Here is an 18,015-nt window from a genome sequence, read left to right as displayed (position 1 = left end):
AATCTGATCTAATATAATGTTCTAATGTAAACAAATACATTCATACTGTAATTATTTTTATCATAATATGCATCACACCATAGTGTCCTATTTCCTGAATGGATATGTCTTCCTATCTGGCGTGCGCTTCTGCATGACACCCCCTTATTTGGACCAGTCATATCAAACGCTCTATAGGACAGCTGCTTGGTACGTCACTATTTATGAGCCAGATTTATTCAAAGGCTAGTCGAACAACAGTAACATAACGTTCTACTTGTGTCGTGTGAAAAGCCATGCTTCCTGCGTGATTAAGACACGAATTTATTTTGTCTGACATCGAAACAGAGTAGGCTACAAATCGCAATAATAGACTGAACTTGTCACATGTTTATGATAAATTCTCGTAGGATCACAGAATTCCTGGCTTCAAATAATCGATTCTAAACTAAACCAGTTGGTCAGAGGAACAGGGAACATTGTTGCCAAAATATGACGACAGAGAAACAAAATATCCCTGATGAAAATTTACAAGGTAAGTGGAAGGGTGTCACGAACTAACGTTACCTTCTCTTGGAAATGTAAACATGACTGCTTACAGATACAGTATTGGCGATAGGCTTTGCCAGCGAAATTGACATGCACTCAGTGTTGAGCATATTGAAATAGCAGGCTACTTTCGACATTTCATAACGCCTATATAATATATGTATTATGGTAGGCTATACGTTATAACATGGTGAAAAGCGTGTGAAATGTGTCGTCTTTGTTTGACAAGGTGGCGCACGTGACTGTTCGCCTTGGCTGTGCGACAGTGAACGTGTCACTAACTGGAATATAGACTATATAGACTATTTTCATAGCAATGTAACATTAACAATGTAATATTATACATTATACATATAGGCCATGGACTGCTGACACGGAACTGTCGTCTGTCTTATTATGTAGGCTAAGGCCTGTGTAACAATACAGCCTGAAGAAGAAGAATATCAGGCTAGCTTGCAGCTTGTCAACAAAGCAGTTGCGCCATCACTGTCACTGTGTGGTAGCCTACATAGCAGGGCACATGCTGTTGTAAAACTATCTTGTTTGTTGATTAGTTTGGAGCGTCACCTGTCCCGTTGTTGTGTTCGTTCAACAGATCATTGCTCAATGCAGTTATGATAAGATACAGGCTTAAAAAAAGAATCCCACTTTCTCTTCAAATAGTCTGTTCCCGTGACGTAAGCAGCGGGAGGGGGCTGCGTTCCTCCTCTGCTGATTGGATGATTGCTGTGAGGGCTAGAGAGGGAGAGAGAAAAAATCCTGGTGTTGTGGTAGATGCAGGAAGCTGGCCTGATGCTATTTATAGAGCAGCACAGTCATGTGTTTCATAATGGCTACTTCATTTGTGCTGTGCTGTGCCATTAATCATGCCCGGACATGTCAATAGGTGATACTGACACAATATTGTCCCTATATCCCAAATGTAAGGCTCCTGGGTGGAGCTTCACTTCAATAATGGCGGCAGTGCAACCCCCCCAGCCCCGAGTGGAGGGGAAGAACAGCAGCTTCCTGGCCCTGCTGCTGCCAGTGGGGACATGGAGAAAATGCTGCTGGAGGCTCAGCACGAGTCGGGCAGGAGCAGCTCCAGGGGAAGCCTACCCTGTGACAGGTGCCTGCCTTCATGTCAAAAGCACTTCCTTTCATCAGTGTCTTACAAAACAGTAGATCAGTTTAGGCGTGGTCTCTTCACTTTTATAGAGATGACAGGTGTATTTTTTTTTGTGTGTAAGGAATTTGTGACTAACCCCAAGAACATACCTTTTTGACGTTTACATTTCACTTTTCCAGTCCTCCAAGGTCACAGACACCTTTGCACTTGCGCAGGGGTTCCGATGTGAACAGCTCTGGAGGCAAAAATAGCTCACAGGTTTGTTTCTGTCATCTTCATACCAACATCATACAGTATAATTGCACTGACTGATTTTACCCATTTTTTAAATTTCTAATGATTTTAACCATTATCTAAAAAATATCTGTCTAAAACCATTGACACTTAGTCATCTTTGGGAGTGTTCCAGGATATAAATGGCCTGATATAGTTTTACATTAGTCACCATTGTAATCTAATGGGTAACATGTTTTGAATAGCAAAAGGAAATGTTGCAGGAACCATCAAATTGATAGAGACCTCTAACAGAGTAGAAGATACCACAACACCCAGAAACACTATGGGTCCTAACTGGGCAAAGTGCAAATTCACTCAAAGTGTTCAATACATGAACTAAAACTAGCGAGCTGACCAAATAATGTTTGTGCCTGTCATGGTATTAAATTAGCAAATAGAGTGTGCCTCATTATCAAATTAGCTTGAGTTAGACTTTAGACTGCACTTTGTCTACCATTTAAATTAGGGCCTATGAATGCCCTACCTATGATAATAACGCTGTCTTTTCTGCTGGTAGATGAACAGCATTTTGGACTTGACCTTTTATAAATTGGCACTTGACACATCCAAAACAGCAATTTCAACTAGTCACATCTTATTTAAATGTCATCCATTGTGGCTTTTTCCTTTGTCTTTGAACAATGCTGGTGTGTAGGGTTTCTAATGTAGAAGGTGTGTGCTATGCTGGTGTGTAGGGTTTCTAATGTAGAAGGTGTGTGCTATGCTGGTGTGTAGGGTTTCTAATGTAGAAGGTGTATGCTATGCAGTCTGACCAGGCCGACACATTACTGACCTCTTCATGGAGTCCCATTTTCATTTCAGTCTGAGGAGGACTTCCTTGAAAGACGGCGAGAGGTGGAGAACCTTATGAAGAAAAACGCAGACTGGATCTGGGACTGGTCAAGTCGACCAGAAAACATTCCGCCTAAGTTAGTGCAGGAGAACATCTTAACATTGAAATCTTGTTTAAAAATAGATGAAAAGGGTAATGTTGAAGTGTCGCTGAGTGAACCAGTTTGTTGGATGTAAAGTTTCTTTCGTAACTAAGTTTCTGAGTTTTGTAACATTGCAGCTCTAACCATTTAAAAGTGTGGGGATTGCAGCTCTAACCATAACCATGGGGATTTATCTTTTCTTCTCTTCTGCTTTTTCTTTCATCATTTTTAGCATCATGTAAAGACAACTTGCTTTTTTTGTTGAACTCAGGGAGTTCTTGCTGAAGCACCCAAAGCGCTCATCTGCCCTCAGCATAAGGAACACCAGCATGATGAAGAAAGGGGGCATATTCTCTGCAGAATTCCTGAAGGTGTTTCTCCCTTCGCTGTTGGTCTCACACATTCTCGCTATAGGCTTGGGGTGAGTTGAGATGTTAGGAGATTTTTGACCTAGACTGTGTTATATGCCCTCTAAATTGATTATGTGTTTCCAATTCAGTGGTGTGTCTCTGATCATGATAGAAGTGAGATGGCTGTTCACATCTGAACACCTCTCCTGTAGAGTCAACATTTTCATCACATATACTTTTTTTTATGATTACACATCATTCATATCTATATATTTCAATGCCTGGGTTGATCTCTGTGCACACAGTAGTATTTATTTATGAGAGGAACCATCCATAAACCATGGGAATATTCTTGGCCTCTGAAACTCCATTGTGTCTCAAGAGGCTGTATGTGAAAGTCTTGCTTATCTGATGTGTGTGGTCTATTCAAACATCCATTGTAGTCAGATCAAAGAAGAGATCGTGACCTGCATTTAAAAAAAGTCTGGGATCTGGCCTCTGCTTTGCCCCTCTTATGCTTCATGATGAGCTGAATTCCAAAATTGATCTCATGTCAGCATTGCTATTCTGAGGCGCAGCGTTGAGTCGGCCCACAGTTAGCGGTGCTATTTCTGACCCCCACATACTGTACGGCTTTATCTACGTGCCTGAATGCACACACGACTGCTGTGCGAGGGGGTGACATAACCTTAGCGCAAAATCAGTGAGTTCACCCAGCTTTACGGGCATGTCAGTGGAAGAAAGTGCACGCTGTGCAGACATTTTTCTTGCTTTCCGTCAGATGGCTCCTCTGGTCTAAGCCAGATAGCCTGAAGACCTTGAGAGGGAAAAAAATGACTGCCTTGACTGGGCGATTGGTTTACTGCTGTTTCCTTTCAATCTCTGTCTTTCTATCTCTTTCCTCTCTCTCAAGGGTGTATATTGGAAGACGGCTCACTACTCCTACCAGCACCTTCTGAAGCAGACAAAAGCAGGAACCTATCCATGGCTGCTGTCCTTACCACCCACACCCGCTCACTCACTCGCTACCACCACCACCGCTCCGCTCCTTAGCACCGATCAATGCTTTTGTAGATGCAGATAGCGTGTCATGTGACCTGCCCTCCCTCCTCCCCCGCCCCTCGGGGGCCTGCCGGGGCTGCCTGTGTGTCCCTTCCTCCCTCATCTCCCCTGTGAATTCGCCTAGCTTGCCTCTGCTGGTTCCCATAACTGCTTTAAAGAAATCTCCCAGAATTCCATTATGCACAAAAAGGGTTTCTGTTGAAGTGCTCGGGGAGAACATATCAGGATGCAGTGTAGATTTTTAGAGCAGAGACAAACATTAGGCTATGCTTCAATCATAACACATGGTCTTGTTCTTACACACAAATATAGGTATCAGGCTTAGCTTGACTGATTAAAAGTGTTATCAAAAGCTGACATAATATCCATTAAGGGAACAGCATGGTGGACATGGTGATGGATCTGAAAATCGCAGAGTGACAGCGGAAGTGTTGTTACCATGACTGGATATAGAATGTGCTGATGCAAAAAGGTGGTTACATGGTGATGTACAGGTAACATACGTTGAGAATAATATATATATCAGATCCAAAAATTCCACATGATGGTAGATAGAAGTGAGAAATCATAAGCAACAAAGTCTCACAAACATCACTGAATCATATCACCTCTCTAAAGAATAGGCATGATGAATAATTCAAAGATGGTTCTATTTATATGGATCTGCTCAGGGCTTCATGATGGTTTGTCACATTGTGGATTGTATTTAGTCATCTAGCGTTCAATTGTGACATATACCCCTTAATCAAATCGTAAATAGAGTTGATGAATAAAACTGATTGCCTGAATCAAGACCATTTCTTCCATTGGCAGGTAAATGGTACTACAAATTCAGATTGTTTATTTAGGGATAACCCTCTGTGTAGTGTGTTTGAGTTAAAACTGGTTGGTATTTCAAGAGATAGTTACACTATTTGAAATTCAAAAAATCTACCAGTAATGTACTTCTATTTATGCATCGGAGCAAGGAAGGTTGGTTGCCTTTTTTTTGTTTGGGAAACATATACTTGATTGCCTTACTCTACTGTTCACGACCATTTCTTTGCAATCTGTGATAAAAAGGCATCAGATTACAGGTATTATTATGACTGTTAAATGTACAAGAGAATCCAAAGGGAACTTGCCTTGAGGACTGTGGCATTTTGTGCGTGTTTTGTTGCGCCTGTCGTGATGCTACTTGTGACAATTTCACAATGGTTTTGTATTGACTGCTAAATGTATAAAGTGCATACGAGTATGAATAAATTCACTTTGTCAATCATAACAAGATGACATTTCTTACTCTTAGAGCCCAAGTCAGGGATATTCTAATTCATGGGCCGAGTCCAGATTCAATCCAATTAAACCTGACTTTAATTGAATTGAACCTGAATTTAATTGAAGGGTGCCCTAAATATTGTGAACTGCTTGAGTGCTCCAACTTCAAAATGGTTGTGTGAGTGACTTGGCAACCAAGATAATGAGGTTCTCTTTTTACATTATTAGTTGAGAAACTGTATACCTTTAAAGAAATAATTCAGAAAAAGTAACTAGCAAGAAATGACCTAAATCAGGTAAACACAATTAAAATTTATTTAACTTTGGTCAAAAATAATCAAACAAGTGTATACACTTCCACAATGTTAGCATCATCATTATTTAACAAGGAACAAGGTCAATGAGAATACTTAATTCGACCCAAGAGTTCCCAAATTTAAGGAGCGTCACAACCAACTATACAACAACTTTGTACTTTTCAACCGTTATTTATTCCATCTCATTTTCTTTATGTGATCCAACACCAGTGTTAAGTGCTGCATGTTGAAACCCAAGCAGCACTTGTGTTTTTTTTCCTCTTTCTTTTGAATTGGTGTCATATAACGCTGATTCAACTTCAATAGGCCAGAAGGAATCAAGCGTTTTTGTTTGAGAGGGAGGCACTCCGCACTGAGTAACTGGGCGTTTCACTCCCGGTCGCCCGGGGTTAGCGCAGACCATCCGATCTCGCCTGTAGGTGTCCATATACAGAGCCACGTTTAGCAGCAAATACGAGGACAAGCACAGAGAAAGAAACTTAACGCTGGGGATTACGCAAGGACAGGAGGCGGGGGGGGGGGGGGGGGGGTGGGGAGGGTGATAGGGGTGAGAGTATGTGACAAGACCATATATTTGTTAGGGTTACACGTGTATGTTATGAATGTCCCCTTCCCCAATAACGGAGAGGTTTAAGGCTGCAATATCCCTTAAAAAAATACAAGTACTCTATGATCATCCTGGACTTAAAAAAAGGAAAAAACAAAAAAAGAATTCAGCGGGATCTAAGAGCGTTGACAGACAATACTGACACTTAAATCAGAGCTAATGATCTCGTTCCCAAAGTGCAACTGCAGCTTCAAGTAGTACATTACTGAGAATCGAGAATCTCTCCCTAGTGAAGAAAAAAGAAGAAAAAAAAAAAAAACATGCCTGAAGCAGCCTAGGTGTCAGCAGGGTGACGTTTCACATTTTCCACCGTCTCTCCCCATCTACAATGTACATAACATGCAAAACAAACAGAACAAAACAGAAAACCATACACACCAGTTCAGAATGTAAAAACGCGTCATCATAATTTTTGTTACTTTTATTAAGTGGTTGACACCAGACGGTGTAGTTATTTAGATACAGTCAGTGAGTAAATGTTACTATGCATGAGAAATGGAGAAGAGAGTAAAACATGAAACAAAAAAAATAAAGACAAACAGGAAAACAAAACAAAAAACAAACAAAACAAAAAAAAAATCAGACAAAAAAGGATCACAACATTAACTGTCCACTGACCATAATGGAGACCTGTTAAGTGCTTCAAAAGTCAACACCAAGGCCTGAGCGGTGGACCAGAGGAGGAATGTTAATAGGCATTAACAAACAAATGTCATTTCAGAGAGGCCCAGGCATACAGAGGAGAGACTACACATAACTTGAGGGGGAAGGGGGCAATTCCAAAATATCTGTTGGCCGATTGTTTTTTAATATTTAAAAAAAGTAGGCTCAAACTCAAATAAATAGATTTAACTTTGGGTCAGTTTTCTGCCTCTTCTTGAGTGCTCTCCGTGAAATGGGCTTCAACCCGTTTTGGGGTGGAGTGGGGCTGTCTTCTTGAGATCAATGAGACCAGAGTAGAGTGGGGTTGAGAGGAAGGTGGGAGAAGGTTCTGGATTTTGGGACCCCCAGAGAGAGAAAGGAAAGAAGAAAAGAAAGAGAAAAAATAAGAAGGAAAGAAGGTAAGAAAGAAAGAAACAGGCGGTCTTTTTTAACTCCCTCGGCTACACATGAAAACAAGTGCATCAAATTCTTCATTAGGAGGACAACAAAGGCCATTGTTTCGTTTACAGATTTAACGACTAGGCTTAACTATGCAAAGTACAAGATTTGTGTCCTCAGGTCAGCGCCGGGGGGCGGGGCGTATTTGGAAGGGGATGGTAGGGCGATATTTTCTTTTCTGTTTTAATTTTCTTTCATATTTTTTATTCCACTCTTATTTTAGTTGATTTTGTCCTGGAATATATACAGGTTGTTGGTGGCGGCCACAGCGATGACGTTCTCCTTGGGGTGCCAAGCGGTGTGCAGGATCTTCTTATTGAAGTCCAGGCTGTCCACACTGATCTCGTCCTTCTTCCTCTTGCCGCCGGTGCACACCTTCCGGGGCTTCAGAATGGCACGTGGTTTACTGTTCTCCCGGGACGCCTCCAGCGTGATGTCTCTCCGGGTGTTCCTGTCGAACATCCTGAAGAAGTTGTTATAGGAGCCGGTCATGATGGCACTGCAGAGAGACGGGAAGAGACAGAGACAGAGAGAGAGAGAGAGAGAGAGAGAGAGAGAGAGAGAGAGAGAGAGAGAGAGAGAGAGAGAGAGAGAGAGAGAGAGAGAGAGAGAGAGAGAGAGGAGAGGGGATAAAAAAAAAAAAAAAAAAGGTCATTAAAATAAAAGTCTGCTTATATCTCCACATGATGCTGCCATTCAGTGAGTAGCAGTGTTTAGTATTCCACATACTCTAGTGCTGACATCAGCCATCTGTCACTTTGCAATGTGTTCCTCACCTGTCAGAACCATTCCAGCAGCACTCAAACTTGTCAAAGATGCAGTCATTCTCATACAGCGAGCACAGCTTGCTTCGGAGGTATTCGTGAACCTAAGGAGGTACAGCAGAGAAAGTATGGAGATGTCAAAGCCTCAGCCACAAGGAATGACTTGCTTCAGGTGACAGTGGAACCCAGAGGGTGTATAAGACATTACACACAAGGCCCGTACGAAACTAGAAAAAATGCAGCCTTTTAAGATATCTAACAGGGTCCGAATCAAAATTACTGCCTTATAAGATACCTTCGTTGCAGCATAGATGTATCCTTCATGCTGCCTTCAACGTCCAAAATTCTATTTTATTGTGAGCAATCGAACGTTACGTTATTCTTCTTTCTGATATCCTGACAACGGCGCTCTGTGTTGCTATCTTGCTAGGCTGTCCGAAACAAAGTTCGTAGCCGGTACCTTGATGCCTGCTACAGCAAGTGACTCGGTACAGAGCTGAAGGCAGCGAGGCAGCAGACAGCTGCCTTCCATTTCGTACAGACCCACAGTGATGCGTGACTGAGAAGCTTAGAGTGAAGGCCGAGCAGCTGAAGCAGAGGTGAATGTTGGCGTACCTGGTACGTCTCCACTGGCCTGTTCTCCATGTTGAGGTCCCAAACTTTTACTGAGAGATAGTCTCGGGTCATCATGTAGCGTCCACTGTGACTGAACTTCACATCTGATATTGAGGAGATGATTTCCGAGAAGAAAGACCTGCTGCTTGGGTCCTCTGGCTCCTCAAAAACTGCACACAGACACGCACACACAAACAAACCAACCAAATGAAAAACACGGCAGGAAAATGACAAAAGAAATTGTATTTACTCAAAATAAGAGCACTCATGCTTGGATATACTGTATTTGTGTTGCGCAACTCTATGGTCCAGGCCCTTAGCAATAAAACAACAACCTTTATGGATCATACATCTCCTGTTGCAACACGCAGGTCAAGAGCTATCTTTCCCTTGCATTTGATAAGCCAGGCATTCAGTGGTTTTGACAACAACTGGTTCAGTAATCAAACTGATAATATGAGCTGGCATAGCACGGCACTGCACTGCCAAGCGAGACACGGCGACTGTTAGATCAATAGCCCTAGAATCTGCAGGCCATATCAACACTGCCAGTGATGCAGGCGCTCTTCTATGAGCGGTGTCTGAAGGAATGACAGATTTCTATCTCTTTCCCTGAAGCGGACGCCGAGCCAAAAGAGAGAGCTCTAGATTTAATTATGTAAGGGCTGGGATTACGCAACACCAAACTCAGCTTTGCTGACATAAAACAGAAGGAAAGTACTGAAAAAACAAACAAATTTGGAGTGTGGGGTCTGATGCTTTTGCCTATTTTCTCTCCATTGGCTTTTGTGCATTTTGTGACTCTGGGCTCAGTTGAGTCCCCAATGACTGAAAGACAGAAATGGGTAGACTGAATGTGTGTGTGTGTGTGTGTGTGTGTGTGTGGGGCGGAGAGCCACTTACATTTGCTATGTCTATCGCAGAGGGCAGACGCACGCATGTCGCACAGGCGGATCGTGCCCTTGCTACTACTGTACACAAATACATTGCACTGGTGAGGGTGGCACTCGGCTGCAGTGATGACCTCCGTCAACTCCTCCATGTTGGCAGGCTTTATATCTACAATGTCTGAAGGGCAGACGGTCAAGGAACCAAATACAGACACAGAAAGAGAGAAAGCGCAGCAAGCAAACAGGGCAACATGATTTACTGTACAACAGAAAATAGACTGAAGACCTGACCCCAGGGTAGCAAGATATACATTTTACCAAAGTGATACAAGTAGTACAAGGCATGTTATATAAACACGGTGAAACCAAATGTAATCAAAATCCCATAGCAAGCTTCCAGAATATGCTTGTTGTGAAAGGATACTAAAACTTCTATCTGTGATTTCTAAGTGCCATAGATTTATTCTTAGGTCATCTGCAGAAAGGTACGTTTCATGATCGCTATTTACTGAAATGGAATTGATGTGATATGTGTGTGCGTTCGCAAATATTCTCCGCGGGCTCGCCTCCACCATGAGGTCCATGGGCATCAAGACTGGCACCTGTACCGCAACAGCACACACACATCACTCATCAACATCACCATCTGCATCAAGAATACGGAGTACAAAACACACAGTGGTGAAGAGGAGAGACGCCTACCCGTAGTGATGTGATTCTAAAAGGATCTCGCAGCCTCCCATCTTCATCTTTAAGGTTGTACCCCTCTGCTCTTTTGTCCCTTTCACTGATTTTCCATAACTTTATGGTTTTATCTGAAACAACAGACAAGCCATTTGGACTTCAAGAGGGATTCATATTTTGACCATTTTATACCATATAATGGTAGAAATCAACAGACAATAGGTGATCAGAAATAATGAGTTACAATAGCGAATGTTGACTATGGCCCATTTACACTGAACAGTTAATAATGTAACAAATACTTGACAATTGCCAAAAATCCACATAATAAACAGGACAGCAAATCGTACGTTCAGTTTGAGGAAGTAAAACTTAATAGTCCAACATAATGGTCTTAAGACAGAAAAAAAACTTTTTGGGTTAATTTTTTGCAAGCAGTGCGTGTGGAGTAGAATATCAAATGGAAAATGACCCGTAGACAACCTTCCCTACCATCACCATCTGCACCTGTGAAGGAGGATGCTGTGCAGTGCTGGAGGTGGTGGCCTCGGTGACTCACCATTTGTAGAAAGCAGAAAGTGAGCAGCATTCTGTTGGGGCAGCCATCTGATTTTGTTGATTTTCTCCTCAATTTCTAAGCTTTTCAAATAGTCAAATTCTGGCTCATGACTCTGGAAAGTGCTGTACACGTTGTATTCGCCTCTGGAGAGTGGTCGATTTTTACTCTTGAGGTGAAGAAAAACAAATGCAGAATGAGCAATTACCTACACAATTTTCAACATACATTCATTTTAATCTAGCAATTTTACTTATCAATAACTCTCAAATGAATGTCAGTTTACAACATGCAGTCTGGAGGGCATCAACAACTTTCAACATCAACAACAACATCAACAACTGGCATGGTGGGCTTATACCTTGAATATGAGGTGGCTAACCTCAGCCCAAAGTCTCCAAAACTACAAAACAGAATCACAGCTTCATAAATACTGTGAAACAAATAGCATGATTGGTAATACTAGGAGCTGGTGGATTCAGCCTTACTGTGACTGGCACAGATCTACAATCTTGATTATAGATCAATTTGGATAATGTCAAGGATAGTTAAATGTAATGGTGTTGAATTCTTTTGGGCTAAGTATGTACTGTGTATGCTCCAGGGTTTAGCATAAGCAATAGCTTCCTGGTCCAAGGCAAGTAACAGAGCATGTTAGCCAAGTTGGTTGGCCAGTCACCACCACGAGTCAGCTCAGTTCCCATGTGATGCTAAGTGGTTAAAGCTAAGCATGTAAGGCTATTAAAATACAGAGGGAAGTCATTACAATGTAATAAATTAAGAGTTTTGTGTAAAAGTAACTTTTTCTGAACCAGTAAATATATCCAAGGAGCCAGCATAAATATCATGCACTGGCCCAAGGGTCCAGCGGGGGCAAATGTTACATTGGACACGTAGTAGTTGGACACGTGCATGTACTATTCCACAGTGTACTGACCTCCTGTTCCCGCTGAAATATGACAACTCTTCCCCCTTTGTCTCCTGTGGCTAATAGGTCACCCGAGTAGTTGAATTCAACTGTTGAGATAATGTCCGCTGCAAAACAGAATGGTTAGATGAGCGCCTGGTTAATAAAAGCATGACTCCACAAATGTGAATACATAGCTCTTCATGTATGGATGCGCTTGCATAAGTGGTTGTTCCCTCCATCGAGGGGAAACGTTATGATGGAATTTCTAAGTACACCACATTCCTCACCACTCTGTGGACGAGCTTCATGCTAATGCCTGAACTTGTAAGCAGGTGTTCTCTGACCTACATTAATGCAGAGGACTCTTTCTGTGAGGAAACATGGAAACAGTCGCCTTCTAAAAACAGATCACCTCCAACTGTTTGACCTGACCCTTTCATGGGAATCGCAAACACTTCCAATATCAAAGCAAAGGTGACTGCAAAATAACTATCCCCAACATGATTCACATAACTCCTTATTTTGAACTTATTTTAACACACACTTTCATGATCTAGGCCAAGAACGATCAACATTTGTGACAAAGTATGTCCATTACCAGTTGAGCAGCAGCAGAAGATCAAATGGACACTCACACTCTGTCTCTCTCTCACACACACACACAAAGAAACACCTAAACCTTGCCTTATCATCAATCATATCCTCTGAGGACCAGCCAGAGGAGACACAAACAAGCATGACTCATCCTCCCTGAAACTGAGTCAATTAGTAGGATGGGCCTGCAAGTGCTCCCCTGCATGAGAGCCCCCAGGCCAGCTCTGGACACGCCAATCCTTTGTGAGATATATTTAGCACACTTCTCACTAATCATCCTCTCATTGAAGAAGACAGAACACAAGAGTAGCCACTTAGACTGGGCGGTAAGTTGATACATATCTGGATCTGACAACTGTTTGTGAACACTGTTAAACTGAAAACGCTGACCTTTTCTAACGCTAATTACTTCACTAATTCTTATTCACTTCAGCATTACGACAGCATTTTAAATGTAGTCTCCCACAGCTGGTTCTTTTGAAAACATCTGACTGCAGAACATATGTAGTCTGCCTTCAGTACCAACCAATACCGAAACTCTGGGCAGTGCGAGGCTTCACTTCACTTTGGGAATGCTGAACAACAAAAAACAGTCCCTAAAACCAGGGGACATGTTTAATGCACAAAACGTTAGCCCAAATAGAGTGGGTGCGTCTTCATGAATATCAACTGTAGTGGCAGCACATATGCTGGCCTTGACTGCAAAGGTACTGAGGTGCTTCAGAAATAGTAGCATTTAGAGCTCTTGCATGCCATGGACATAAAAAAGTGCTGCTTCTTTCATTCATTTCCAAAGTAAAACTACTGTACCTGTACATGGGCCTGAGAAAACTGGCATATTGACATTGTCTTTTTAATAGAGGGGAAAGGCCTCTTGCTTCATCTTGAACTATTAATCAATGTAAATCACGATAATGTTGGGGCTTTCTACAATAAATGTCATATATAGTTAATGTGTCAGGTTAGATGGTAGGCTATAATTCTCTATTACATGGCCATAATGTAACAACAAGCGTTAAGTCCGTCTGCATTCCCATCAGAATACAGCCTTTAGGAGTACGGGAGAGAGAGGTGTTGTGTTGCCATCATGCAGTCTATTGGTTTTATTGTGGGAATGCAACAAATACGTCCCTTCACAACTCATCAAATGCTAGAGGAGGCGGCCAGCTAAAAAGAGCAAAGAAGAAGCCGTCAACTGACATACCACTTCAAATAGAACATGGCTGACCAGGCTAAGTTGCTGTTTTGTATTGGAGGTAGGCTTTTCAACGGATGTTTTCAGCCCATCCCAGCACCATACAGAGACTCAATGGCTCTGGTCTATCTAATATTGATTTCCTGCAGCCTACACATTACCAACAAAGTGCAAAAATGTGGTTTTCTGGATTTTGATTTTATTTTGTATTGCTGCTACTTCTAAATTAGAGTATAATCAGATCAGTTATCCACAAATGGCTTCTGTCAATGAGGGGATACCCAAATCATAACAAACATATATGGACTATCTGCTATTGAGAAAAAATAACAATAAACAATACTACTAATAATAAAAAGAATCATGCATGGTCTTTGTTAAACATACAATTAGCCCAAGTACAGTAACAACACACTACAGTAAGGCCATGTTTGTCTCAAACCCCTTGATCCATGCACACAATTGTAAAAAACAACTTTATTACATGAAAACTATCACTTGATTCATGCATTAGAAAATGACCATTGAATAACAAACATAAGCAAATACAGTGAACAAAAACAGTAAGGAGGCAAGGGATTCCCCCTCATTTTTAAAGGCTTCATAGATATAATCTTCAGGAAAACATGCGTGATAGTAGCGATGGCTACTGCAGGAGACCAGGACTTATGTCAGCCACAAGTGTCCCGCTGAAAGAGGTGAAATGCACAGTGCAGACCAATGGTGCAGAAAGTGAGAGATTAAGTGATGACTGTGCTGTATCGGACACTGCATTTCCAGAGGTTCCTACTCATTAACCACCACTAACGCCGTCCGTCACCTCAGCCCTGTCCGGAGCACTGAAAACAGGCTGGCTGAATAACAACCCGTTGTGGGGATGGGGGGCAGCCCACACCTTTTCAGCGCTAAAAACCCATAGAGCTAATGTACATGGGTGCAGCAGGAGGAGCACGGTCCATTTAAGTGACTCTGCATAAACAGAGGCTGCCGTCTTATCTAAGATCAGCGCTCTTCGCTTTGTAACAGCCCATGCAGCTTACGGTGAGAGAACCGTAATAGCAAAAATCAATTGCACCCACCCTCCTCCGTATCTCCTGACAAATAACCACAATCAAAACAAACACATACTAAAAATGTATGCACTCACATACTTCATCAGTAAAGCTACACCCGATACTAAAGAAAAGAAAACACCAAAGTGTTTTCAGTGCCGCCACTACTCAGGAAAAAACACCAGCAAAAAAACAAAACCACAATACAGTACACCACAGCATTACGACATGGATGCAAGCTTACTAAGCGGAATCCTCCTCCTCCTCCTCCTCCTCCTCCTCCCTCTCCAGAAGGATGCGAGACGCACGTACCCATGCTGGCCCTCGGCGGGAGGCCATTATACCTTGCTTAAAGGCTGCGGCTGTCATCTGCTAGTGCTGCAGGCTGCCGGGGCAGATTTAAGAGCCAGGGAGGAGAGGCTGCGGCTGGGGCTGGGGCTGGGGCGTCTGCAGCTGCGGGGCGAAGCGGCGCGACAACAACGAGCAGCAGCCCTGAGCTGCGGCTTCCCTCATGTTGGAGAGGGAGAGGGGAGGGAGGGTGTGTGTGTGTGTGTGTGTGTGTGTGTGCGTGTGTGCATGCGTGTGTGCGTGCGTGCGTGTGTGCGTGCGTGCGTGGGGGGCTGGGTAGGAGGTGGGGCAGCAGGACCACCGAGTAAGACACCCACTTCTTTCTTTCTTCCTCTCCCTCTTCTGTGTGAGTGTGGCTGTTTCTCCTGTAGTGCCACATTTCACTGGCACTGCCAATGCTATTAATACTGCACTGGCACAGAGAGAGAGAGAGAGAGAGTGTGTGTGTGTGTGTGTGTGTGTGTGTGTGTGTGTGTGTGTGTGTGTGTGTGTGTGGCAGGGGGGGACTGCCTATGTGCTTACTGGTGGGGAGCAGCATCTGCTCCACTTCATCACAATCTCATCTGCATCCCAAACTCTCATAGCCAGCATCTAATCAAAACGATCGTCTCAACAAAATCGTGAACTCGGCTGCTACAACACAGCAATTCAATTCCACAAACGACAAAGTACAATGATCTCTTTATGCGGCACACTAACTTTGCTTGGCATCTCTTCAGCCATGCTGGAGTACATTACTGGGGCAGCTATCCAGGCAACGCTTAATAAATCTGTGTGGTATGGCTGAAGAGCTTATGTACCCATCGTTGTGTGACAAGCCCACTTATGTGCATCACTGCATCTGTTGAGTTGAAGTAGGTGGAGGGAAATGTTCCAGCTGAACAATGTGAGGAGAAATGACATGGTGTTTGTTCATGTCCAACTATTACTGCTTCATACAGAACTTGAATTGATGCATTCCTTTAAGAACTTGGAACATTCCATTTTCCAGAACTAAAACTATATGGAGTGCCCAAAGTGATATATGGTCATTTGAACGGTGTAAATTACAACAGTGCCATAGTTTCAGGCAGAAAATGACAGATGGACAAAACATTCCATATTTGAACGAATCAAAGTAGCTGTTCAGCCACTGTCAATATGACATGACAGAGGGCATCTTAAATCAAGATCACACAAGTGATCACAAGTTATGATTAACCACATATTACATGTAACCATGACGTGTAACGCACATAATGCCTTTCCTAGCAAACATCACCACTATACATTTAACATTGAAAACCTTGCTATTGAACACTCAAGAGGTACTAGTTCAAAATCCTGAAATGATTAGCAAAAGACATAGTGTACGCGATTAACAGTTATCTGTGTCCTTTCAGTGAACCATTTGCAGATGTGCAAACATATTGATGGGCAGACATTGGGTCGTGACATTTGTGATGCATCACGGCAGCTCAGACTACAGACAGCAGCTCAGGCACACAGCAGAACATATTGCATCAATCAAAGGACTTGATTAATAACACTTCTCACCAACATAATCAGGGATCTGTTCTAGAATAAGGAGCGAAGATCCACCATGTTTGTGTCAGCAATCGCCAAACGTCAAAGAACAGCGAAGGGACAGCCACTTGCTCATGTTCTCTGGCACTCAGTTATGATGGCTGCACATCCAGCACCATCGCCACTCCACATCCGCACGTTATCCGATTCAGGAAGGGAGAACATTCATAGGCCCGTCAAGCTGTTCCGACAATGTAAATGATAACCACTCAAGCTTCACATAGCTTGCCAGTTATCAATTCTGAAATCTTGACGCATCCCATAGACATCATACATTCCTAGTACCCAACTAGCTCAACGACTAATTGAAGGCAACTCACTAGCAAAGCTGAGATAAAACAAGACCCGCTGAACAAGTAAACGGGCTAGCTAGCTACCGCCGAGTATCTTAGGAAGATGTGATTAGCTATGAGCTAACGTTTACTTGCTAGCTAGCGACCAAGATTACGCTCCAGACCGTGGAGGAGATCTATGCAGTACCTGCTAGCCAATGAGTTAGCCAGCTAGCTACTCCATGATGGCATTGGCAAAGCAAGTGGCATCGATAGCTAACATTAGCTAGCTAATAAACACAGACATGTTCATCAGTGCACCACAAGCATCAATAAACGTTTCAGTCGAGGCATCCCCTAAGGTAACGAAAGACTTGTGTAAAAGTCCTAAATGGAAAATATCGGACATGAAGCAAATAGCTCTTAATTAACGTTAACTTACCTTCCGCCACATCCTCGTCTATCGCTCCTTTCACTTGAGAGAAACACCACTGGAAATCGTTCCCTCCTCCGACACCTTGAAAGCAACACACGACTTAACTTTAAGACACGTTCAGTATAGACTTAACAGTGGATACAACTCTTCAATGAACTTGCATCTATGCCAAACATGTTGGTTTATGGTCTCGTGAGCTTGAGGTTTGATATAATGTGGAGTCACTTTGCTAGCTAGCTAACTTGTTAGCTGCTAATGAACTTGCAGTGCTGGTAGGCCGCCCTGGTATGTGAGAAGACAGAACTGGGCCCCCGCCTACAAAGTTTGCAACCTTACCTGCCATTGCTTCGTTCTGCAGCAAAACTGGCGTCAATGGGGGTTATTCCGAACCTTATTATAGTAATTTCGTGAGGATTACAGGGTTACTGATACAGAAGAAAAGTGATTAGTCTAGAGAATCAGAGCAACCAGAATTGCCCGTGATTTTATTTCTTTTCAAGATGGCGCACATCGCCAGTCGACATGATACAGTGACGTCACTTAATAGACACTTTTCTAAAGGCTGCCTCTGCTCATTCTTCATTCTGTTCAT

The 18,015-nt window shown here is 42.8% G+C and overlaps 2 protein-coding genes across 2 annotated transcripts; one reads left to right on the top strand and one right to left on the bottom strand.

Annotated features, from left to right (window-relative positions):
* Window positions 1-190: 190 nt before the first annotated feature.
* Window positions 191-5,523, top strand: bnip3 (BCL2 interacting protein 3). The gene is made up of 6 exons (XM_042082700.1): window positions 191-514; window positions 1,456-1,636; window positions 1,816-1,894; window positions 2,735-2,841; window positions 3,119-3,268; window positions 4,111-5,523. Exons 1-6 carry the CDS (start codon window positions 472-474, stop codon window positions 4,154-4,156), a joined length of 606 nt encoding a protein of 201 aa, XP_041938634.1. The 5' UTR covers window positions 191-471; the 3' UTR covers window positions 4,157-5,523.
* A 285-nt stretch (window positions 5,524-5,808) lies between these two features.
* Window positions 5,809-17,956, bottom strand: ppp2r2d (protein phosphatase 2, regulatory subunit B, delta). Its single transcript, XM_042083339.1, has 10 exons — window positions 17,760-17,956; window positions 17,430-17,504; window positions 11,988-12,085; window positions 11,054-11,219; window positions 10,513-10,625; window positions 10,235-10,412; window positions 9,824-9,988; window positions 8,921-9,090; window positions 8,318-8,409; window positions 5,809-8,040 (listed from the first exon to the last, which is right to left on the bottom strand). The coding sequence occupies exons 1-10, from the start codon at window positions 17,764-17,766 to the stop codon at window positions 7,761-7,763; spliced, it is 1,344 nt and encodes a 447-aa protein (XP_041939273.1). The 5' UTR covers window positions 17,767-17,956; the 3' UTR covers window positions 5,809-7,760.
* Between the last annotated feature and the right edge of the window lie 59 nt (window positions 17,957-18,015).

Source organism: Alosa sapidissima, chromosome 24, assembly GCF_018492685.1.
Source record: "Alosa sapidissima isolate fAloSap1 chromosome 24, fAloSap1.pri, whole genome shotgun sequence".
Classification (NCBI taxonomy): Eukaryota; Metazoa; Chordata; class Actinopteri; order Clupeiformes; family Clupeidae; genus Alosa; species Alosa sapidissima.
Note: the sequence above shows the minus strand (reverse complement) of the source record. Positions and strands in the feature narration are given on the sequence as shown.

Bases quoted from the DNA above. Each gene is read 5' to 3' on its own strand.
- bnip3 (XM_042082700.1), top strand. From the start codon at position 472: ATGACGACAGAGAAACAAAATATCCCTGATGAAAATTTACAAG. The intron at 2,842-3,118 runs GTTAGTGCAGGA...TGTTGAACTCAG, and splicing joins CCAGAAAACATTCCGCCTAA to GGAGTTCTTGCTGAAGCACC. The intron at 3,269-4,110 runs GTGAGTTGAGAT...CTCTCTCTCAAG, and splicing joins ATTCTCGCTATAGGCTTGGG to GGTGTATATTGGAAGACGGC.
- ppp2r2d (XM_042083339.1), bottom strand. The intron at 10,626-11,053 runs GTGAGTCACCGA...CTGTTGTTTCAG, and splicing joins CTTTCTGCTTTCTACAAATG to ATAAAACCATAAAGTTATGG. The intron at 8,410-8,920 runs GTACGCCAACAT...GTACCTCCTTAG, and splicing joins GGCCAGTGGAGACGTACCAG to GTTCACGAATACCTCCGAAG.